This window comes from Gopherus flavomarginatus, chromosome 1 (assembly GCF_025201925.1).
Source record: "Gopherus flavomarginatus isolate rGopFla2 chromosome 1, rGopFla2.mat.asm, whole genome shotgun sequence".
Classification (NCBI taxonomy): domain Eukaryota; kingdom Metazoa; phylum Chordata; order Testudines; family Testudinidae; genus Gopherus; species Gopherus flavomarginatus.
This window is the reverse complement of record NC_066617.1, coordinates 197,125,825-197,151,122: the sequence shown is the minus strand read 5'-3', so window position 1 is coordinate 197,151,122 and position 25,298 is coordinate 197,125,825. Positions and strand designations below refer to the sequence as shown.

Sequence of the window (25,298 nt, the reverse complement as noted above, 5' to 3'; positions counted from 1 at the left end):
CATCTAGCGTTATCACTTTGGCTTCCTCAACAAGGCAAAAAAAAGGCAAGTTTCTGGGAGTTTGTTTATATATTACAGGTGGATTTACTGAATATCACTGGAGAGTACATTACAATGATTTAACACAGTTAATTTTCACCTGCAGAGTCCAGGGTTCAAGTGTGGTATAGGTCTCAAAAGAAATGTTTCAATTTAGCTCCCAGAACACATTTGCAGACATTACATATGCTGTAATGTTAGAACAATTAGTGTCTTCCATGGTGACGCTCTTTTGAAAAGATTATTGAAGTTTAAAAATTAGGTACATTAGGTACTTGAATCTAAGTCTGGCTTTTCATACAAATCTGATACTGCTAGGTGCTCCGCATCCTCCACTACGATAGTCTTTAATGGGCCCAAAGAGAGTCAGGAACCCCAGAGAACTGGACCCAAGGTCAGATTCACACACAGAAAGTTTAATCTGCTAGTACACATATTTTAAACTACTTTATGCACTAGACCAGGGAAAATACACATTTTTATTTAAGTAAGCTATGGAGGAAACTTACCCTCTTCTACCAAGGAATTATAAGCCATGGTTCCAAGTCCACTTTATTTACTCTATCAAGCTATTTGTACTGCACTCCTTGCCATAGCATGTGAAATCTCATTATGGTATCTGAGCACTTTAATAAATGATGTCTCTTATAACATACCTAATATCAAATAATTCTCAATTATTAAAAACATACAAGCTACTCAACATCGTGTTTTATTACCGTAGGGTATTCCAAGGCGTTCTTGCTCCTTTCTGTAGCCTTCCAGCGCTGCAGCCCATCGGGTCACTTGCTCAGAGGTCTCATCTGAAATGGTTGTAATGTGTTTTGTGCCATCTAGGGTTATCACTTGGGCTTCCTCAACGAGGTGAGCTTCAGCTTCAGCATGGTGGGCATCCGGATCGATAACTACTTCCACAGTTTCTACAGGCTTTACAATTTCAAGGATGTTTAACTTGGGCTCTATTCCTAGATATGGATGAAAATACAATAAGGTAAAATACATTATCTTTGAGCACTGCAAAAGCATTACCAGTTTCATTTAAATCTTGCCAAACATACTGTTACTACATGCCAAGAATCAGATACAGAAAACACCAGATGCATTCATGGTTAGCATCATATTTCCAGGACAATTCATATGACTCAACACTATCAAGGATAGTAGACCCCAATGTGATATTTCTTCTCACCCTTCACTTAAGCATACACTTATAATTTAGTAAAGTGAACAAACGAATAACCATGTCCCTTCACCCCACAATCCCATGAGTTTTAAATTCAGGTTTTATATATACCCCCACACACATATTCAACTGGCAGTTCTGTATGCATACCTAAAGAACTATTACATTTGTCCTATGAAGGAAATATAGTAGGCCCAAAAATAGGTACCACTTTCAGTCTTCAAAAGTGGTTACTTTTAAATTGTCTTTGAAATTATTACACACATTTTGGTTAGCATCACTTTAAGATACTCCATAAGGTACACCTACATTTCAATAAAAGACTTACAGCATGGCTGCAGCTGACCTGGGTCAGATGACTTAGGGTCACGGGGCTCAGGCTATGGGGCTAAAAATTGCAGTGCAGATGTTCATGCTCAGGCTGGAGCTCAAATCCTGAGAGGGGGGTGGGTCTCAGAGCCCAGGCTTCAGCCAAGCCTTGCAAGCCCAAATCAATTGACCCTGGCTCTGAGACTTGTTTTTTTATTGCAGCATAGACATACTCTTAAAGAGGCAATGTGATCTCATGGATCAGAATGCTGGAAATCAGAATGTTCAAGTTCTAAATCCAGCTTCAACAGCAATTTGTTCTGTGGCTCTGGGTCAGTCCCTACCTTCTCCACCTGAATTTCTTTATCTGTAAAATGGGTTAAGTAGTATTTATCTATTCTGCAGGGGTGTTATGAAGATTTATGTTTATAAAGCAATTTGAAGTGCTATATAAATCATGATGACAGTATGATTATTATAAAATAACTCAGACCTTTACTTCTCTCCAAGAAATCTTATAGTCATTCTTCACTCCAAACTTCTGCTCTCATTTGTCTCCCTTGTAAGTAAGCCTACCTATCAATACCTCCTGGATACTGCCAGATTTCATTCCTTACCCTTCTCCAGCATTATCTTGATGCCCTCATTATGTGTCATCTTAAGTTTACATTTTTAAGGGTCAACAATTCAAAACGAGACCATGAAGCTCCAGGAAGCAAGGTCATACAACCTGTTTTCCATCGAACTGCAAATCCATTCAAAATGTCTACCCCCATCTTCTAAGTTCTCCATGAAGTCACTCTACTATCCTATTTTAACAACATATCTACTACTATTTGACCTTTCTCTCTCTAGATACGCACACTCAGGCAGTGTCTAAATCTTGCTGCTACTTCCTGCGCGACACCTTGAGACCTGGTTTGTTCTCTCTGACCACACACCTAAAAGGTTAATCTAGCCCTTCATTTCACATTGACTACTGCAACCTCCTATGTGGCCTAAATGCTATCTTGCCCAATTTATATCCATTAAAATGCAGATACAAATAATTTTCCTAGCTCATAATTTGACTGGTCACCCGCATTCCCCATGTCCCGTTCCATTGACTCCCCCTCCTTCATGCATTGAACACAAACTACTTATCTTTATTTTAAAAAGGCCTTTCATAGTCTATCACCACTTTAACCATCATCTCAGATATTTCAATGAGACGACGACACCCATCTCCTCTGCACCAATGATGCCAGTCTTGGCTGCACATTTTTCAAGTTCTGCAACAAATACCTATGCGCTCTCTGCCACAGTACCTCTTCTAGAATTTCAAGTAAAAATCCACAAAGCCTTTGTTCTCCTTCAAACTGACTTCTGCTATGATGCCTACAAACACACTTCACCATGGTTGGGTAGGTAGCATGCTGTGATTACTGCTTATCATGCCGATGAGAACCATTACTTTATCCTTCACCTTACACCTGTACTGTTTACTGTATAAACCTGCTGGATCATCTATATTTAGCTCCTTGAGGCAGCAACTGCCTCTTTGTTATGTATTGTGATGGGGCAAGGCCAGAAGGCTACAGTAAAGTAGTGAGGACCAGGTATGTTAGGCTCATGCTAAACAAATCCCTGGTCCCATGGTAACCAAATGAAAGTTGCTCCAGGTTAATCAAGACACCTGGGGCCAATTAAGATCCTTCTAGAAGGCAGTGGAAATAGCTAGGTTGATTGGGACACCCAAAGCCAATCAAGGGCTGGCTGGAACTAGTTGAAAGCCTCCCAGTTAGTCAGCAAGGCATGGGTTTCAGGAGCTATAGGAGGAATGAAGCCGTACAAATCCATATCTGGTGCAAGGAAGGAAGCCCTGAGGTAATGGTGAAGGAGATATAGAGTGGGGGCTGCTGTGGGGAAGTGGCCCAGTGAATTGTACACGTCCTATTTCCAAAAAGTCAGCTACCACAGCTGCTACTTTTTGGGTCCCTGGGCTGGAGCCCAGAGTAGGAGGCGGGTCTGGGCTCTTCCTTCCCCTCCCCGATTAATCACTAAAACTGGGAGACAACAGAGACTGTGCGAGAGAGGGTTTCTTCTCCTCACCTCCCTTGCTGGCTTATGATAAGAATGGTTCAGTAAGTTGTGACCCTTGCCTCTAGAGAGAGAAGGGCTACATAGGCTTGCTGTAACCCTCTCTGAGGCTAGCAAAATCTGCCAGGAAACGCGGGACCCATGGAGACAAGGACAGAGCTTTGCCACAGTATGTACAGTGCTTAGCACAATGTGGCTGGGTCTTTAGGTGTTACTGCCACAGAAGTTAATATCATCTATCCACATAATTTTTTGCATTTTTTCTTTGTAAATTAGTGCTATTAAAACAAGTTCATTCTTGCTTTTCTTTCTTAGGAGTATTAAGCTCTACCTGAGAAAAGCTGACAAAATTAGGAAAAGACGGTTACTCACCTTTGTAACTGTTGTTCTTCGAGATGTGTTGCTCATATCCATTCCAATTAGGTGTACGCGTGCTGCATGCATGATTGGAGAATTTTTACCCCAGTAACACATGGTGGGTTGGCCATGGAGCCCCCAGAGTGGCACCTTAATGGCACTGGATATATACCCTAGCCGACTCAGTGCCCCCTCAGTTCCTTCTTGCCAGCTACTATAACAGAGGGGAAGGAGGGCGGGTTTGGAATGGATAAGAGCAACACATCTCAAAGAACAACAGTTACAAAGGTGAGTAGCCATCTTTTCTTCTTCGAGTGCTTGCTCATATTGATTCCAATTAGGTGACTCCCAAGCCTTACCTAGGCGGTGGAGTCAGAGTGAGACATGGCTGAGTGCAGAACCAATGAACCAATGTGGCATTGTCTCTAGACTGTTGAACTAACACGTAATGAGCAGCAAAGGTATGTACCGATGACCAAACAGCAGCTCTACAGATCTCCTGTATTGGGACCCGGGCCAAGAAAGTGGCCGATGAGGCTTGAGCCGTCACGGAGTGGGCGGTGAGATGTGGGGTTGGAACACCGGCCAAGTAGTAGCAAGAACAGATACAGGCCGTGATCCATGAGGAGATGCGTTGCGAGGAGACCGGTAGGCCTTTCATCCAGTCGGCCACTGCAACGAAGAGTTGGGTCGTTTTCCTGAACGGTTTAGTATGCTTGATATAGGAGGCTAGAGCCCTATGAACGTCAAGGGAGTGCATACATTGATCCTGCCGCGTAGCGTGTGGCTTAGGATAAAAGACCGGGGGAAAATGTCCCAGTTCATATGAAAAGCTGATACCGCCTTGGAGAGAAAGGCAGGGTGGGGCCAAGCTGCACCTTGTCTTTGTGGAAAACTGTATACCACAGCTTGGATGCGAGGGCTCTGATCTCAAACACGTGTCTCGCTGAAGCGATGGCTACAAGGAAGGGAGTCTTCCAAGCTAGGTAAAGAAGTGAGCAGGTGGTCATCAGCTCGAACGGAGGCCCTGTGAGTCTGGAAAGGACCATGTTAAGGTCCAATGCCGGAACCGGTTGTCATACTTGAGGATAGAGGCAATCTAAGCCCGTCAGAAATCTAACGACCATCGGATTGGAGAAGACAGAGGAAGCATGTTCTCCTGGATGGAAAGCCAAGATGGCTGCCAGGTGCACCCTGAAAGATGATACCGCCAGGCCCTTATGCTTGAGGGATAGGAGATAGTCTAATATAAGCGGTATCGGCGCCTGCAAGGGGGGGCGTGGCACGTTGCTCACATCAACAGGAGATTCACTGCCATTTGGCTAGGTATGTGGCTCGAGTTGAGGGCTTCCTGCTGCCTAACAGAACCTGCTGCACTGATTGTGAGCAGAGTAATTCCGACTGAGTGAGCCAAGCAGCATCCATGCTGTAAGGTGGAGTGATTGCAGGTTGGGATGACAAAGGCGGCTGTGGTCATGAGATCAGGTTCGGCCACAGCTGGAGTGTGATCGGAGGCTCTACTGACAACTCCAGTAGCGTGATATACCAGTGCTGCCTGGGCCATGCTGGGGTGACCAGAATCATACTTGCCCTGTCCCTGTGTAACTTGAGCAGGACCCTGTGAACTAGTGGGAATGGAGGGAAAGCGTAGAACAGGTGGTCTTTCCACAGAAGTAGGAAAGTATCTGTTAGGGAACCCGGAGAATGTCCCTGGAGAGAACAGAACACTTGGCACTTCCAATTGTTGCGCGAGGCAAATAGGTCGACCTGGGGAAACCCCCACCTCAGGAAGATGGAGTGGATGACGTCTGGGCGAACTGATCACTCATGAGGCCTGAAGGATCTGATGAAGTGGTCTGCCAGCATGTTCTGGACCCCCGGGAGAAATGACGCCACCAGATGTATTGAGTGGACCATGCAGACCTCCCAAAGGCGAATGGTCTCCTGGCATAGGAGGGATGACCGGGCTCCCCCTTCCTTGTTGATGCAGAACATGGCTGTGGTGTTGTCTGTGAGGACTGCCACACAATGGCCATGTAGGTTTCCGCGAAATGCCTGACACGTACTGCCATCAGTTCTTGTACATTGATGTGCAGAGTTAGTTCGGAGGTGGTCCAAAGGCTCTGCATTTGGAGTTTGCCAAGGTGGGCGCCCCACCCAGAGATGATGTGTCTGTGACTAGGTATAAGAAAGGTTGCGAGACGTGAAACAGTAACCCTTCACACACTGACGTGGGGTCCAACCACCAGAGGCAGGTCAAAACCGATTCCAGGACAGTGACCACCATGCTCAGGCTGTCTCGACCTGGTCGATATACGGTTGATAAACAGGCCCAAAGCGGGTGAAGGGAAGCTGGTTATGTAAGTGCACGAAGCCATTTGCCCCAGAAGGCTGAGGCACATCTTTACCATGGAAGTTGGGAAGTTTTGAAGGCTGCGGATGATGTTCACCATTGACTGAAAGCGTGTGTCTGGCAGGAGGGCTCAGGCAAGTCTGGAGTCTAAGACTGCCCTGATTAACTTTATTCTCTGGGTTGGTTCCAGAGTCAACTTTTCCTTGTTGAGCAGGAAGCCCAGCTGGCAGAACGTGCTTAGGGTGAGTCGAACGTGGGATTGTACTTGGTCCCTTGTGTGGCCTTGAATGAGCCAGTCGTCGAGATACGGAAACATGTGGATCCACTGTCAACGAAGGTAGGCTGCCACGACAGCCATACATTTGGTAAACACTCTGGGAGCCATCGACAGGCTGAAGGGAAGGACAGCAAATTGGTAGTGTTCGTGATTGGCTTGCCCCTAGACTGTACTGCACGAGTCGGAGGCAGTGCCGTAGCCTGTGCTGGTGCCGGCTCTGTGAGGGCAATGAGGTCTCTCGCTGTTGCAAATGTCTCTGGCGTCAACCACGGTTCGGGTTGGGGAGACAGTGTGTGCTAGACTCAACGGCTCCTCCCTCGGTGCCGGAGTCAATGGTGCCAATATCGGTGCTTGTACTCTTGGTTGCTCTGGTGCCGATGCAACTCTGAGATTGGCAAAGGCGGTGCCAGTGCATGTTGCTGAGAGGCAGACACCTCCGGCTTACACTGTCTCTTCGGGTCTGGCGACAGGGAACGGCACTGAGTTACTTGTACTGGACGTGGTGCTGGAGAGGTCTGGTGCTGCAGGCCTCTATCCGAGTCTCCCTGTGGTGCAGTACCTGAAGCTGCTGCCGGGGCATTGTGCACCAATGCACTCGGTGCCGGAACTTGGCGTGCCGATAGGGAATCTGGCCTAAGGGCCACCTCCATAAGGAGCTGCATGAGCCAAAAGTCCCTCTCCTTTTTGGTTCGAGGTCTGAATGCCTTACAGATCCTACACTTGTCGGCCTGGTGAGATTCCCCGAGACACTTCAAACAAGAGTCGTGGGGGTCTCCCACTGGCATAGGCTTTGAACAGGCTAAATACAGTTTAAAATCCGGAGCCTTAGACATGAGCCTGGCAGGCGGACGGGGGGGAAGGGGAAGGACCCCTTCCAACCCTCTAAATTTAATCACAAACCTAACACTATAACTATAACTACTGCACTATACTAACTATACAACAATAACAACTGGAACAACTATCAACAACTGGGAAGCAAAAGCTAGGGAGAGTGGAGGACAGCTAAGTCACGCTCCACAGTTCCAATGACCGTCACAGGCAGTAAGAAGGAACTGAGGGGGTGCTGGGTCGGCTGGGGTAATATCCAGCACCCTAAGGCGCCACTCCAGGGGGCTCCACAGCTGACCCACTGAGTGTTGTTAGAGTAAAAATTCTCCGATGATTATGCACGCGGTGCGCACACACCTAATTAGAATCGATATGAGCAAGTACTCAAAGAAGAACAAGTACATTTTAATCATTGTACAAAGCCTTCTGCACAAACCCATCAAGAGACATGGGACAAAAACAGCATTGGTGCTACAATACTTGGTGAACTGTTTTGCTGACAACTATTAAGTGTTCTCTGTTAGTATTTCATTCTTGTCATGAATATTAAAAAGAACTGTATTTCTCGCTCAATAAGTTTTTTCAGGTTTAAATTTGCTGAAAGTGAGAAAACATCAATTACAAAACATCTGAACTTTAGACTTTCTAATTCAGAGGAAATTTTTATTCTTTCTTCCTTTATCAAAAGTTTCCTTAAGGCACAGGAGAAATGCTGAATAAAAGTGTTATCCTTTATAGTAAAGACGCTATTTCAGTGACAAAGAAATTTCAGAAAGGATTCTATTTAAAAAACAAATTGCAGAGCACCTTTAACTAGCAAAACAATGAAGTCAGTCACGATGACAACTGCAACCCATTTGAAAGAAACTATATTTAACTTTTTGATTTCCAGGAACCCATTTTAAGCACAGAGGGGCAAACATTGTCCTGTTACATTCATGCAACCTATCTGAACCCAAAAGGAACACACAGGAGTAAATGATGGCAGAATCTGACCTACTATACCAGCCAATAAACATCCACTTTTTTTGTAACAAGAACTGTATATCTAATCTATCTTGCACCACATTGAACATAAATAGCATGTTGAAGCTACTGGGGTTAATAAATATTAGTAACTAAACAAGTCAAAAGTGAACTGTATACCATTTATGTTTGTTTAACCAGTAATCCAAAAAAGGATGTAATGGTTGTTCTTTTGTTTATCTGTGAGATAATGAGAATTGCTGTTGGAAACTGTCTTAAGTCTCTTTGGGGAATTAGACATTTTAGATATCAATAAAACCTTTCCGTAACTGATAACTCACCTAAACATGACTTGTGACATTTTTATATTTTATACACACACACACCCCTTTCATTTTATATTAGACATATCCTTTCATTTTGTGTATGTGTGTGTGTGTATGTGTATATATATATATATATATATATACACACACACACACATATATATGAAAGATGTGTGTGTATGTGTGTATATATATATATATATATATATGAAAGGGTGTGCACCCTTTTAAATTTCCTTAAGATGTATACAGAAGGTCTGAACTAATTCTTTGTGTTACAATAGCACAAAGGGGCTGCAAAAACAGATCAGTGTTCCACTGTACTAGGCGCTGTACAAACAAGGACAACACCTTCCCAGACAAGAGACAACATGTAGATGAAACAGAAAAAAAGGGTTGAAAGAACAAGGTGAAAGTACAGAGATTATCTGATAAAATAAGCACTAGTCTCAGATTGCTACTGCCTATTCATAGCCAGGAGAGGTGTGTGATGCTGTATAAAATGGAAGATAACTAGTTGCACTAGTTTAGTCACCACTGTTACAAAGTTGAAGTAAATCTTGTATAAAGTATGTCATGTAAGGTATCTATGGAAAAGTTATAATCTGTTAAGTATGATTACCGGTTTAAATAAATTTATCACCATTGTACCTGAGGTAATAAATATTGGCTATGCATTTGTATATAAAATATGTTTTGTTCTTGAGTGGCGCCGACACGGCAAATTTACATCCAGACTAGCCACCCCTGTGTTGGGCCATCCATGTGTTGATGGGCTATGCACATGTTAATGGGCGATTGAGTAGACTCAACTCACCCAGTGGGCTCCTCTTGGAGATGTTTCAGAGAGCAGTGAGGCAATGGCTGCCCAATGGTTCAGCAAGGCATGTAAGGACATGTGACTTAAGACTCCACCTTTTGCCAGTATCTTTCCATGCACTTGGACTGAAAGTATAAATGAGACAGTGACATCACTTCTTGATCTTCACTCCTGCTCCACTTCTCTGGACTGTAATTTCTAAAATCAAGGAAGCTTTGAACAAAGAACTGATGATCCCCCCAATCTTTGGAGTGATCCAGAGAAACTTATTGTAAGCTAGCAGACTTACCATCACTGCTATTATCCTGACCAATAGACTCTGAAATCAACTGTAATGAATACTATTCCTTTAAGCATTTAATAACTTTCCTTTTCATTTTAAATAACTCTTTAGTTAGTTTACTAAAGATTGGCATTTGGTGAGATCCTGAAAGCACATATTCACTTGGAGTGAGTGGCCATCTCCTTGGAATTGGAAGAACCTATAATATGTGATTTCTGGTTTTAATAATCATTTATCACAGAAGTCCAGATGTGGGTGACAAGCCAGGAGCTTGAATGCCTAAGGGGGACTATATTTTGGCTTCTTGTGATACAGGAGCTCATTTTTGTTACTGGCTTTGTGACCTCTAATGCTAGAATAAACCATCAGTTTTGTTTTTTGGGAGGGAGGGGGAGAGGGAGGGTGTCTGCCTTACTTCTCAGTTTGTCCTGAATTTGGCATTCTCAGCCGTGACCCATGTCAGGCAGCGTGACAAGGTGGTCCATGAGATTCACACCAATAAGTACTATAGAGCTATTTGAAGGAGGAGAAAGTGGGGGATTCACAGACTTTCACAAACATAAAAAAGAGGTAGCATGGGAAAAAACACAAAAGGTGCTCTGACAGATAAGCAGAGTAAAGCAGATGAAGGCTGGCATGGTTGACAGTGATAGTAAAGGTAGGGAAGAACTAACTCATAAAAGATCTTACAGATGAAGACAAGAAACTTGTGCCTGATCTGGAGGAGAAGGGAAAGCCAAGAGAGGGATGTGACCAGTTAGGCGGCCAAAAAAATGTAACATACCAGCAGCATTTTGAATGAACACTACAATCTGCCAATCACAATGCACGGATGACAAAAACCTACAGATAGTCCACATTTTGGCAATTTGCTGCACATTTCAGTTAATTCCTGCTTATAAACGAACTGGCTTATGATTAAGCCGCCCCTTCCAAGATGGATAAGTAAAAATGGATAAGCAAAAATTTTCCACTTGATCAGTTACTTCTGTCATACACTGACAGGATTGAAGATTGAGAGATATGCTGTTGCTTGCCTGGAGCTGGAGTGGAGCTGGAGCACAGCTCTAAAGCCCTGGTAAAAGGATATACACATTTAGGATTTTTATTCCTCAAACTTCCATTATATATTGTCTGGGCCAGTTGAGTGTGATGAGAATGACTCGAACTTCGTCATGATGAATCTTTTACAGAACTTGTGGTAGCAGTTAGATGGGAGGAGAGGAATACCTCAGGTAGTCTGCCCAGGATAACAGAAGGGCATCACCTCTGTGGTCACAGCTCACTGCTGTTCTGGAGCAGTACATATTGAACTTCCTGTTCATCTGGGAGGGTGAACAGGTCCCAGAATGGCCTTCCCCACTGAGTGAGAATTTCATTCAGGATGGAACTGTTTACCTCCCACTACATGGTCTGTGGAGAAGTGCCTGCTCAGATTATCCACCAAAGAGTTCTGTGCACCTGATACATACATTGCCAAGTGTGAGTTGTGGTTCCTGATGAACCCATTCTATAAACTGACTGCCTCTCTAAAAAGAGGAAGATATTTCACTCCACCTTGTTTGTTTATGTAGAAGACAGTCATCATGTTGTCTGATGTTACCTGGATATGATGGGACAGCGTAAGTGGGAAGAATGCATCACAGGCTAGGTAGATGGCCCTTAATTCTATGAGATTAATATGCATCCTGCCCTGCTGAGTCATCCATGTGCCTTGTGCAGTGACACGGTCCAGGTGTGCTCCACATCTCTGACGAGGATTGGGCGTGTGGGAGAATCCTGATGATGCAAGTTGACATGAATGATCTCTAGTACCCACTTATCCATTGTTATTGCCCTCCACTTGTGGCAAAAAGGGCAAGACCGCCACACCAAAGGTTTGAGGAGCCATAAGGAATGGCATCGATAAAGTTATGTGGTTCTCAAGAATCCCATCAAAAGTAAATCCTGGTTAGCGGGTGGGGTTGAGCAGATGTGGTTGAAGTGGAAGAAGCTGCATACCTAGGTCTTTCTATCCTCTGGCATTTGCACACTGGTTCATAAGGGCATTGCTGGTAGAACTGCTGAGGGAGGGGTCTTGGCTTATACACCTGTTTGTGGTATCTTATCTTTGGGGCCAGGGTATAAATACCCAAGGAGTGGAGGGCCATCCTGCAGTCTTTTCACTGAAGAGATTACATTCGAGGAGCAAGTCCAAATGGTATTCTGGACCTCCCGGGGAAACCCCTGAAGAGCAGAGTCAAGATTCATGCCTCAGAATTATCAGCATAGCTGTAGCTCTAGATGCAGCATCAACTGTGTCCATTGGTTTCAGGCCAATGGGCGTGTGAAGCTGGTGCTTGGGCAGCATACGGAGTCCCGTCAGCCCTCTGCCTAGAAGCTGGACCCACTGCTGGCCCCTTCTGGAGAGCAGTGCGGTGTTGAAACAGGTAGGCACTAGCTTGCTTTAGCTGGGCAGCACTGCTGATGGGACTTTCAAGAACACTTCTGGAAGGGGATCTGTTCATGTGTTTGCGAAAGTGCCCCTTACTGTAATGAGAGGCCTGAAGCAGCGATTCCTTGGGCTTAACAGCTCTGGCCTCTGCTCCAGAGCGCATGCTCGGGGGTGCAGCTTACAGACTGAGGCCAATATACTGGGGGAGGGAAGGGTTTCTCCCTGGCCTGTAGCTGATTGGGGTCTATTGTCCTTCTCCATGAGGTACTAGCTTAGTCAAAGTTCCTTTCCCTCATGGGTTTGAGGAGATAAGGAGCAGCAGAACTGTATGTGGCAGAGACATGACCCTCCTCAAAGCAGTAAAGACAGAGCTGGCGTTCATCACTAACTGAGACGGGACAGGAGACAGTTCTTAAACCTAGGGACTTTGGGCATAGTCCTTCTCTGCAAGAAGAGGATCTCCAAGGAAGGGAGAAACTAAAACTATACTAACCAGAATATATAAATCACTAAAACACTAAGAATACTAACTACATACAATCATATTTACAGGTTTTGAAGACTATGTGAAGATAGCTTTGAACACAGAGGTTTACCACTCAGGACATGTAGCAGTAAGAAGGAACTGGAGACGTGTCTATCCACAGTAGCCCTTCATGCTCCATACCAAGGCCATAAAGGAACAACTGCACAGGCATAAACCAACAGACAATACTTGCTAGAAATCTCTGGTCTCAGGAACACAAGTACATATGTACCCACGTTTGGAATACAGACAGGGACCAGCACTAGAAGAAGAAATATTGGTTATGTGTCCCTATGATTTAGTCCAATATATTCTAGAAACACAGATGCCAGCAAAGAAATGACTACCTTAGGCTTTTGCTTCTGATCTTTAGTATGTGGTCAGCTGACAATGTCACCATAAATTAATTATTCATGAATCAGTAAGTTCACGTTATACTAATGTGTGTCTCAATTAGTGGGTGGCAATTCTGCTTCATCTGACCAGATATTTTGTCCAGCATGAGACAAACAACGGCTTGTCCTCACTGAAAGTTCTCACATGCACCGTATGGGCGAGTTCCACCTTGTTCCCATCCCATTAGTTTTCCTAGTTTGAGATTTATATAGACAGACACATTTTGGGCTGCAGAAACATCAGTCCATGACAAATTTTAACTGTCACTCTAAAAATCTATGGTGTACAATGGAAAAATCAGCCTATAGAAGCATGAATAATGCAGTTATATTTTCAATGCTACAGTTAAAAATGGTAATGCATGAACATAAATACACTTACAATATGGCTCACCCTGTATGATAACAAATAAAATGCTTAATTACTTACCTTGTCTGGATATTACTTGTACACTAAGCTGTACTGTTCCGTCTGTCTTTACTCCTTGATCAAAGAGACTGCGATCTGGGTCCAGCTTGATACAAGGAGGAAATTTTTTAAAATTACTAGACTTATAAATTAAATGCTCTTATTAAGTTATCTTGTATATTCAGTTCAAAACTATGTACATATATATCAGGGCATCAGAATACTTGAGTTCCTAACTGCAGCTATTAAATATTTATAGTCTTAATCACCAACAGCGTGTGCAACACTGTACAAGTCATAGTATACATGCTCATTATCCAGAGAAATTTCAAATCTAAAGAAGAAAAATTTCTCCATTTTGATTAACAGTAGTTCCAATTATAAAAATTTTAAAGGAACTTGTCAACCTCCAATCTGGTCAGTTTTAAAAGAAATTAGTTAAAAGCAGTTTGCTGCTGTGCAAGAGACCCCAAAAAATGCCAAAGGGGAAACAGTGACGCCAACTATAAACAACGTACTGTCAAAATGCACAAAGTAAAAAAGAAAAACACTTCTCTCTCTAATCTTAGGTGGTAACTGCAACTATGCACAAAAGTGTGACCTTTTTTTTAAGCTGACAGTACCCCTTTAACACAGATATTTAATACTATTTAATAGTCGCTCACTACATCAAAGATAGTTGTCTAGACCAGGGATAGGCAACCTATGGCACATGTGCCGAAGGTGGCATGCGAGCCGATTTTCAGTGGCACGGACGCTGCCTGGGTCCTGGCCACTGGTCCGGGGTGCTCTGCATATTAATTTAATTTTAAATGAAGCTTCTTAAACATTTTAAAAACCTTATTTAAACTATTGTTGTATGTAAAATAGTTATGTATTATAGACTTACAGGAAGAGACCTTCTAAAAACATTAAAATGTATTACCGGGATGCGAAACCTTAAATTAGAGTGAATAAATGAAGACTCGGTACCCTACTTCTGAAAGGTTGCTGACCCCTGGTCTAGACAGTCTTTGCTTTATGTCTCTGAAATACTACATCATGCCACATTGGCTGCGATTCTGATTAATTCTTTAATGCATCTTTAACATGAACTTTAATACCTTTATTGTTACAGTACTATCTTCCTCTCTTGTACACAAACTTTCTGCAGAAAGTCATTTATTTCACTCAACAGTATATAAAAAAAAGCAGTGTGTTACTGATCTGTTCAGTACAACAGAATTCAAAGTGACATTTCACTCCCCAGCCACTGTGTGGAACTAGCTGGGAGCTATTTCCATCAGATAGCCCTACCCTCTGTGTCCTCTGGATAACAGCCCTAATCACTAATCAGTTATAATTGGTACTGGGAACCAGCTAGAGGCTGTTCTTATCAGGCCACAATCATAGACATCAACAAGACTACCTTCATTTCTGTTTTCACCTCTTCATTTCTAGCAGAGGCAAAAAATTTGCTCTTCCCCCAACTTCCATTTTTAGGTGCTGGTAAACATTTTTTATATTCTGGGACATAACATTGTGAGGCTCACTACAAAGAAGCATTTCTACGTAAAGGAGTCATTAACTATGTTTTTGGCTCTTGAGAGCCTTATCTTTCCCTTCCTCTTTTCATCATTATATCTAATAAGGGCATGTCTTCACTAGAACTGCGGCAGCTGCGCCAACAGTGATGGGAGAGGTCTTCCTGCCACTGTAGTTAATCCACTTCCCCGAAAAGGCAGTAGGTAGGTCATCTTCCATCCACCTAGTGATGTCTACAGTAGACAAAACTGAAGCAAAGTGGGGATAGTGGGTTAGGGGTTCCCCAGAGAAGGGATACCCAGATTGGTGGGGGACTGCCAGGGGGCAGCACCCTGTGATGGAGTAGGGGCTGTCTGTGTGGGGAATGGGAGAGCAGGGGAGGACTTTAGGGGATGGACGAGACCGGAGCCTGTAATCTGAGCTAGGTAAGGGAGGGGAAAGGTCAACACCTTTGCCCGGGAAGGGGGAAAAGGAAGGGAGTGGCAGGAGGGAAGCAGTTTGAGCTAGATTGGCTTCACTATGTTGCTCAGGGGTGTGAATTTCTCAGACCCTTGAGCAACATACCTAGCTCAACCTAATTTTTAGTGTATACCTGGCCAAAGAGACAGAAAGGGAAAGAGGGAGTTGGTTTTTCATCACTGATCTAATCAAAACCCCAAATGAGGCTAATAACACTGGGAGAAGATACATTCTTTTCATTCAGTGCCCTCCATGACTGCCTTCGGTTACGTCTGCTTTAGAAGCAATTACATTAGCAGAACATAAATACTATTCCAGATCTTCACCATATTCCACTTCCAACACCTTATTACAAGTGAATCTCTGCAGAAAGCTAGACTCTGTTTCAAACAACATACTACAGAGGTTTAAAAAAAAATAGATTACAGATTTCTATGCAGGGAGTGACAGCAAGAGTGCTAACAGGAAGACAAACACAATGATTGTAAGCCTAATAAAATCCTCCATGATTAATTATAGTGATCAAATATTAAAGTTTGGGGGATTTGCAAATAGACTCTTATTAAGGATCTATCAGATAAACTGCATCCTTTACAGTTTCATTAATTCGTTCTTTAGATATACTGAAAGTCTACTGTAATCTTTTAAAAATACACTTTGTCAAACAAACTATAACTCAGTGACTAGCCATTTTCACATCACAATAGGTCAATAATAGCATAACAAGGGAGGTCTGAAACAAAAATGTAATCCGCAGTTTTAGCAAATGTAACTTTTCAGTATTTCCTGAGCTCTGAAATAACTCTTAGTAGCTACAGAAAGTCGGCTTTATAATCTGAGTTCTATTCTTTGGGCCTTCAGACCTTGCCAATATTTCCTGCTAAACTTAATTTACTTGAAAAATAAACTACATATATATTTTTGACTATGACAATGAAGCCTTTTTTACTACCTCAGCTTCCTAATAAAAAAATACTAGTCACTGAAGAATCTAATTCAGATGTCAATATAGTATCTTGTGATAATTTTTCTGTTAACAGATATTTCTAAATTTGATTTTTTATTATGCAAAGAACCTCTATGTTACACTTTTTGGCAAGAACTCTAGCTAGAAGATAGCTATAGGAAAAAATTAGATAACTGTTGATTTTTGTGTATGTGTATCAGGATCTGAATAAGGAAAAAAACGGAAAGAATTTAATATTTGCTATTCAATTCCTATATTTTGTCTTTTGAAAAACTATACTCATTCTTCTGTAAACTTTAGAAAAAATGAAAAAAGTGACCTGTCTCTCAAAGAAACTCTGAAAAACTACAACTTCACCTACAACTGTTACCTACAGCATTTTTGACCAACAACAAGGATAAGTTTCAGAGTGATAGCTGTGTTAGTTTGTATCAGGAGAAAGAATGAGGAGTACTTGTGGCACCTTAGAGACTAACAAATTTATTTGGGCATAAGCTTTCGTGGGCTAAAACCCACTTCATTAGATGCATGCAGTGGGAAATACAGTAGGAAGATGGATAGATATACAGAGAACATGAAAAAACAGGTGTTGCCATACCAATTATAACAAGACTAATCAGTTAAGGTGGGCTATTACCAGCAGGAAGAAAAAAAACTTTTGTACTGATAATCAGGATGGCCCATTTCCAACAGTTGACAAGAAGGTGTGAGTAACAGTAGGGGGAAAATTAGCATGGGGAAATAGTTTACTTTGTGTATGGATAGAGATAAAATCCATGTTTTCTTTCTGGGAAAATAGGGACATAACTTCTCATCACTAGGAATGTCACTCCTACAGATAGTGCGATCAAACATTTGTTAGCAGCTCCTATTCTACAGATAAAGAAATATATACACATACTGTAATAATGTAAGAATGGCCATACTGGTTCAGATCAAAGCTCCATCTAGCCCAGTATCCTGTCTTCTGACAGTGGCCAATGCCAGGTGCCCCAGAGGGAATGAACAGAACAGGTAATCATCAAGTGATCCATCCCTTGTTGCCCATTCCCAGCTTCTGGCAGTGGAAATTCCAGAACATAAGTTCTCATGTATGGTGAACAGTAACCATACACCAGGGCCAGCAAATATCGTACATACTTTCTTTTAAATCTCCCTGTTACTATCCAACCAGGGTTGAAGTAAAGTGATTTCAGTGTATGCCAATAACCTTTCTGGAACTCTAGAGAATCTTTAAGTATTAACAAGAGTGGAAGGAAATTAGAAAGGTTACCAACTCTTTATTTAATGGCTGCATTATTTAAGCTTTATAAAACTTATAATGAAATCAAATTGTATTGAAATCCAAAATCATCATCCAGGAACCCCTGCGATAACCATCTATTTAAAAAAACATACATATTGTGATTTTTAAAAAATGTTTCTGTATAACTGCAGAACAATCTTTACAACTAGACCTGTAAAAATTAGAAAACACAAAACAATGCTGTGTAAAGCTCTTCTGCCTTCTAAATTCAGAAAATCTGAAAAAGTGCAACTCCCATTGGAACCAGCAAGTAGCCAGGGCTTCAGGGAACAGTCAATACACCTGACCTAAGATATTACTAAGAATTATGTTCCAAGGTACGATCTGTACTTTTAAAATTATGTTTATTTCCCACCCCCAAAAATTGACAAGACTTTCTGCTACTGAGATACATTTCTGACATGAAACCTAGAAGTTTCCCAGTTTTATTTGCAGTAAATTAGTAATTAGTGGGTACATATTATAAACAGTTTGAAGTTGATGAGGCTGGCATTTGTAAGATTAGACTCTTTACTGTAAACAATTTAGCAAACTGAAGAGTGAGACCCCCGATATAAATATCAGAGTGGAGGAAAGGGACTGAATATATGGAATTAGTCCCAGAGTACAGTTTGAACCCTCAGAAGAAGTTTTTCAACTCTCCCTGATTTACCTGGATATCTTGCAGGCAGATTTCATGTGCATCCAAGGAACACTGAAGTCTTGGTTCCAACAACTTCTTAAGATTTCCAACTGGTTCATTGATGTCAATAGCCTGACTCACAAATTCTGCTGTAGTGTACGTCTGCTCCACGATGCTTAAACACCAAAGGATCAAAGAATTGATCATTAACCGAATATTAACAAAACAGTTTTGAAAATGCACTAGCTGTGTGTTCTCCTATGGTAATAAAAGCTATAGCTAGGTTAAAACAAATTAGAGATAAGCTATGCAAAAGTGAATGTTGATGCCAGAAATTTTAAGTCTATTGAAAGCCCTACTGAGGGTACGCCTACACAGCCTGCAGCAGCAAGCCTCCCAGCATGGGTCAACAGACTCAAGCTTGCAGCACTCAAGTTAAGGGCTCTAAAAACAGCTGTAGACAGCTCTTTGAAGTTGCAGCTGGGGCTAGAGCTCTGACTCTGAAGACTAGGGATACAGAGAGTGGGGTGATCAGATGTTTTTACTCAATGACACTCTGGTCTTTTTTTCCAAGTGGTTCCATTTCATTTAAATCCAGCAATGTGTGAATAGTTAGAACTACAAGTCATTTAAAAGACACTCTGATTTGCACGTTTGGACTTGTCATATTTATATTCCATCTCAAACAGCTTGTTGCTATTCCTTAAAACTGGGCATCAGCTATTTTTGAATTAAAAAAAAATAATTAAGCAGTTTTTAAGCTACTGATATCTTTTTGTGAATAGTACTTAGACAATTGCAATGTTTCTGAATACGTGATTTTTGAGATAAGTATTTTAAAAGGATTTTTTTTTAAATTGCACCACTTATCAAATGTCTGTGTTCTTTTATTTGTCCAAATGTATTCCATCACAATTAAAATCTGAAACAAATATTAAAATTGGTAGGTGCAAGATGCAACTGTTAGGGGCAAAAATAGTAAAATGTTTAAATAAAAATCTGCCGTTTCTGAAAACAAGAATTCTGCCAATAAAAACAGGAAAAACAAAACAAAACAAAACCCTAAACATGGTGACTAAAAAATCATGTACACAAGTCAAAAGGAATAGAAATAGTCACTTCCTGCATTCTCCAAATGTCACCAAACGGCATAACTGAGTGAGGAACAGAATTTAAGTGACTTGTCAATAGTTAAGTAGGAGATTTGGGGAAATGACGGGAACAGAACCCTGATCTCAGAAATGCTAGGACAATACAACTCAGTGACTCAATTTATTTTCCAAATCTCTAATTAGTTAGAAAAATTTTAAAATGAAGATAATGCTTGCTCACTTCTGTACTCATTCCCCCACATGAAAAAGAACTAGATGAGTGCAAAGAAACTAGGTAATGTGTTTGGAAATGCCAACATTTTTCAGATGGGCTAACGCAGGACCCATCCTGAAGGCTGCTCTGTGTAGGCAGATCACTGCATCCACAAACAGCCCCTATCCTTTTATTTGATTTTTTAAAAATGTTTATATGTATATTTCCAGACAAACAAAAGGAAAACAAACACACTTAGGGGGCAAAAGTCAAGACATTAAGAAATACCAAAAAATCTCCTTGTTCAAAAACCCACTTAAAAGGATTTTCACTCTAAATATCACCATTTATAAAACCCAAGTACTTAAAAGCAAGGAAGTGAAATAGTTAATGACATAAGTCTTACACAACCCATGTCAACATTTCACTTTCTTCATAAAAATGCAGATTTTATCACTAAACAAACTTTATTCCAATATAAAATACTGCTCTTTTATCAGTAATAAACAAACAACACAAAATCTTTCCTAAAACAAGTTTTATGTTTAGATGGCACTATGATCAGCCACATATAAAAGTCCACATACATATATATTTTTATCTTAGAATACATCAAAAATCATTTCATGTATTAGAGTTAAGACTGTTACACTGTAATAAAAATATGTATTTCTTAATATCCAGGGTCTGGACAATCCAGGTAAATAGATTATCACAAGGATGTGCAATCAATGGTTACCCAGGACTACATAATTACCTGACAATTTGAAATTATTAGCATCTTGTTTGACTTTGAAAACCCTGTTGGTATCCAAGGAACTCCTGCAGAATATTAACAAACTTGGGTATTTGTTGTGATGGTGACATTGCAGTTAACGTAATGAAAATGTATGCCCATAACGAGATTTCTTCTCTCTATTCTACTCACAACAGCAAGCAGAATGCTCTGGTGACTCCCCTTTAAACAGAAAAGGGATGGAAGAAGATTCCGTGGCAGTTGGAAAATAAAGAGAAAGTGGACCCTCACCGCCCCCAACACACACACACACACCTTCCTGGTCACCGGCAGAGCGAGGGGATGAAGTGTTAGCAGGAGCTGGGCAGAGCACAACAGCAATACAGCACCAGGGAAGTGATGATGAACTGGAGAAAGGGAAGAAACTGACAGACTAGGGAAACAGAAAGAGCTGCGAAATCCACCCGACAGGTAGGAATGACTCTGGCATCACCTGGAACTGGGGAAGGAGTTGAATTGTTGCCATCTTTTGTTAAATAATTTTTTCTCTTTGATTCTCCAAGAAATCTGTGAGGAAATAATTAGTCCTGGGAGGGATAAATGGGGTTTAGTGCAATAGCATTCAGGCATTTATATAGAGCACTGCAGTGACTCACTTGCAGCCATAGCTTCCAGAGCAGGGCACGCATGCGTATCCAGCCTCATTGTGGTGCAAGTCTAAAGGTTAGCATATAGTAAGGACAGACAGCAGGAGAAAGCAGGCACTTAGCTAGGAATATTAGTCAATGAAGGAAAGAAAATGATTATAGTACAGAGCAGGTAGAAAAATTTCACTCTACATTTTCATATTAAGAATGGGTCAAACTCCATGCACACTGCAGACAATATAAAAGGATACAGAAGTTTGCAAGCTATAAGGAGAAACCTGAAGAGTGACCTTGGTTTTGTCATCTACTTTAAAGCTATGTTGACCCAGACACCTCATTAAATGGTATGGAGTTCTGATCCTAAGGAGAGCTTTGAAAGGCTGGCTTATACACAGAGGAAGCTGTGACGGTACCTCCCAAAAGGCTTTATGGAAATATGCTTAGAATGTGTTTTATGCTACATATGCCATGTAACATCTCTCCGTAAAGGTTATGATCTACTGGATGTATTAATCCTATTTGTATGCATGTATTGTTTTTGTATTCAAAGTTATGAATGTTGGCTGTGTATGGGCTTGATTTCTAAATAACCGTAGTACAGCATTTGGTCAGTTCCTGGAGAAAGGAATGCTGAAATTAAGTACCTACTTAAGAAGCACGTAAAATACAATGGATCTTGGAAAGCTCCAATCCACATAAGAAGTCTTCTTGAGGAAGTTCAAGATAGCATGTAAACAATGGATGCTACCTGTAAAAACTGTGAGTCATGCATGGACATGTGACTTGCCCAGGTGACTCCTAAACTCCATCTTGGAGCTAGACTTTGCATACAAGTGAGGAGGGGGTCTCCACCCACAAGAGAAAGTCTATTTAAACCCCTGGGAGACCCCTCCCTTTTGTCTTCAGCTGGCTAAAGAAAGAGCCTCTCCAACTCCCAGTATACTTGCAAGAAACTGGAACAAAGGACAGTGTGCACGGGGTGTGAGTGATTGCTAGACCCAGGATAAAGGGAGATTAGTCCAGGGGTAGGCAACCTATGGCACATGTGTCTAAGGCGGCACATGAGCTGATTTTCAATGGCACTCGCACTGCCCGGGTCCTGACCACCGTTCTGAGGGGCTCTACATTTTAATTTAATTTTAAATGAAGCTTCTTAAACATTTAAAAAACCTTATTTACTTTACATACAACAATAGTTTAGTTATATATTATAGACTTATAGAAAGAGATCTTCTAAAAATGTTAAAATGTATGGCTGGCATGCGAAACCTTAAATTAGAGTGAATAAATGAAGACTCGGCACACCTCTTCTGAAAGGTTGCCGACCCCTGGATTAGTCTATAAAAGGAAACATTCTGGAACTGGTGAGGATCTTATCTGTATTTAGTTTGATTAGACATAGATTTGCACATTTTATTTTATTTTGCTTGGTGATTTACTTTGTTGTATCTGTTGCTACTTGGAATCACTGAAATCCTACTTTCTGTATTTGATAAAATCACTTCTTACTTATTAATTGACCCAGAGTATGCATTAACACCTGGGGGAGCAAACAGCCGTGCATCTCTCTATCAGTGTTACAGAGAGTGAACAATCTATGAGTTTACCCTGCATAAGCTTTATACAGGGTAAAATGGATTTATTTGGGTTAAGGACCCCATTGGGAGTTGGGCATTTGAGTATTAAAGACAGGAACACTTCTGTTAACTGCTTTCAGGTAAACCTGCAGCTTTGGGGCAAGTAATTCAGACCCGGGGTCTTTCTTGGAGCAGACAGGAGTGTTTGGCTCAACAAGACAGGGTGCTGGGGCCCCAAACTGGCAGGGAAGGCAGGGGTAGAAGTCGTCTTGGCACATCAGGTGGCAGCTCCCAAGGGGGGGGTTCTGTGATCCAACCCATCACAAAAACATACTAAATATAGGAGAATACTCAATTTGTTAAAAATAAAGAGGAAATCAGACTTAAGAAGCAGGATTTATGTTGTCCAGTTATATGTTTTTCTCCAATGCAAAGGGGCTAATACCTGAAAGAAGCTCTTTAAGAATATCAGAGGGGTAGCCGTGTTTGCTGCTTTTACAGATCCAGACTAAGAGTCCTGTGGCACCTATTAGACTAACAAGAGTAGGTAACAGAGAAATTTTTTTTTTTTTTAAATGTAGACAGTGACAAGCAGTAGGAGCAAATTAAGACAGAGAAGTAAGGTAACTCGTGTAGAGAAAAAGGCTTTTAATCTCTAGTATTTGCAGCAATGGTGGCTGCGCTGTTAATGTCATGGATATCATCTTCCCCCTCGGTTCTAGTTACAAACTGCTTTGGTTTACATCCCTTTGATGGGAAAAGTGATGGCAGAAAGTTGGAATCAGAAGTTTCTATAGCACTTGGGAATGGCAGCTAGAGAAGAACATACTGATTTAATGGCTGCACACATGCTGCAGAATTCACAAACATGCTCCTGGGGAGTTGCCAAAGTAGTGAGAGTGAAGTGAAGAAAGGAAAGGAAAGGAAAAAGAGAAGAAACTAACAATACCAGAGTAAAAGTAGCAAAGAAAAAAATGACTGAGAAAACTCAAACAATGCAGACCCATCATACACTGTAGTCAGGGTACTGAAAAAGTCTCAATTGCTGCTTGACGATTTGTTTAGTTCTAAAAGTGATTTTCATTTCTACAATAAGTTTGTTTTTACTACAATCATTTAGTTTGACAAAGAGTAAATGACCTAAAGGAAAATAGCATAGAAGAAATATTTACACAATGTACTTAGGGGATTAGCAATGGCAGTCACAATAATTAACAACAGGATACTATGGGCCATGCTAAGCAAGTTACATCTTTTGTGTTATGGCTTCCTTTCGGCATAGTAAAACAACTTTTTTCCATTAGTCTGATTTTCCTATGTCCAGGCCAAAAGCACTAGATCTTTATGGATAGAAATTCCATGCTTAAAAAAATAAAAGCATAGCAGTAAGAATATACTACCAACCACCTGACCAGGATAGTGATAGTGACTGTGAAATACTCAGGGAGATTAGAAAGGCTACAAAACCAGAAAACTCAATAATAATGGGAGATTTCAACTATCCCCATATTACCTCAGGTTGGGATATAGAGCTAAAATTTCTACACACCATTAATGACTGCTTCTTGGAGCAGCTAGTCTTGGAAGCTACAAGGGGAGAGACAATGGTTGATTTAGTCCTAAGTGGCGCACAGGATCTGAGCCCAAGAAGCAAATACAGCCGAACTGCTTGGTAACAGCAGCCATAATGTAATTCAATTCAACATCCTTATAGAGGGGAAAATACCAAAGAAATGTACCACAGCAGCATATAAGTTTAAAAAGAGGAAATACACAAAATATGAGAAAGTTAGTTAAACAGAAATTAAAAAGGAAAGGTCAAGAATGAAATGCCTGCAAACTGCATGGAAACTATTTAAAAACACCAGAATAGAGGCTCAAACTAAATGTATCCCCCTAACCACCCCAGAAACAAAAACAAAAACAGTAAGAGAACCAAAAAAAAAAAAAAAGAAAAAAACCAACACCCCACAAAATGCCACCATGCCTAAATAACAGAGTAAAAGAGGAGGTTAGAAACAAAAAGACATGATTTAAAAATTGGAAGTCAAATCATACTGAGGAAAACAGAAAGAGGCATAAACTCTGGCAAGTCAAGTGTAAAAGCATGATCTAAAAAATAAAAAGGAGTCATAAAAAATGGAAACTAGGTCAGATTACAAAGGATGAATACAGGCAAACAACACAGGAATGCAGGGGCAAGATTAGAAAGGCAAAGGCACAGAATGAGCTCAAACTAGCTATGGGAATAAAGGGAAACAAGACGACTTTTTATCAATACATTAGAAGCAAGAGGAAGACCAAGGACAGGGTAGGCCCACTGCTCAGTGAGGAGGGAGAAACAGTAATAGGAAACTTGGAAATGGCAGAGATGCTTAATGACTTCTTTGTTTCAGTCTTCACTGAGAATGCCTAACATAGTGAATATTTATGGGAAGGGGGTAGGTTTAGAGATTAAATAAAAAAAAGAACAAGTTAAAAATCACTTAGTAAAGCTAGATGCCTGCAAGTCACCGGGGCCTGATGAAATGCATCCTAGAATACTCAAGGAGCTAATAGAGGAGGTAT

General features: G+C 41.2%; 1 protein-coding gene across 2 annotated transcripts in view; it reads right to left on the bottom strand.

Annotated features, from left to right (window-relative positions):
* Positions 1-25,298, bottom strand: part of GABPA (GA binding protein transcription factor subunit alpha) — a 45,910-nt gene that overhangs the window by 13,181 nt on the left and 7,431 nt on the right. For both annotated transcript variants that reach the window (XM_050959299.1, XM_050959308.1), the window contains exons 3-5: positions 18,496-18,640; positions 13,609-13,693; positions 759-1,004 (exon numbers count right to left, since the gene is read on the bottom strand). In XM_050959299.1, coding sequence (XP_050815256.1) covers positions 759-1,004; positions 13,609-13,693; positions 18,496-18,640 — 476 coding nt within the window. The remainder of the gene's footprint in view (positions 1-758; positions 1,005-13,608; positions 13,694-18,495; positions 18,641-25,298) is intronic.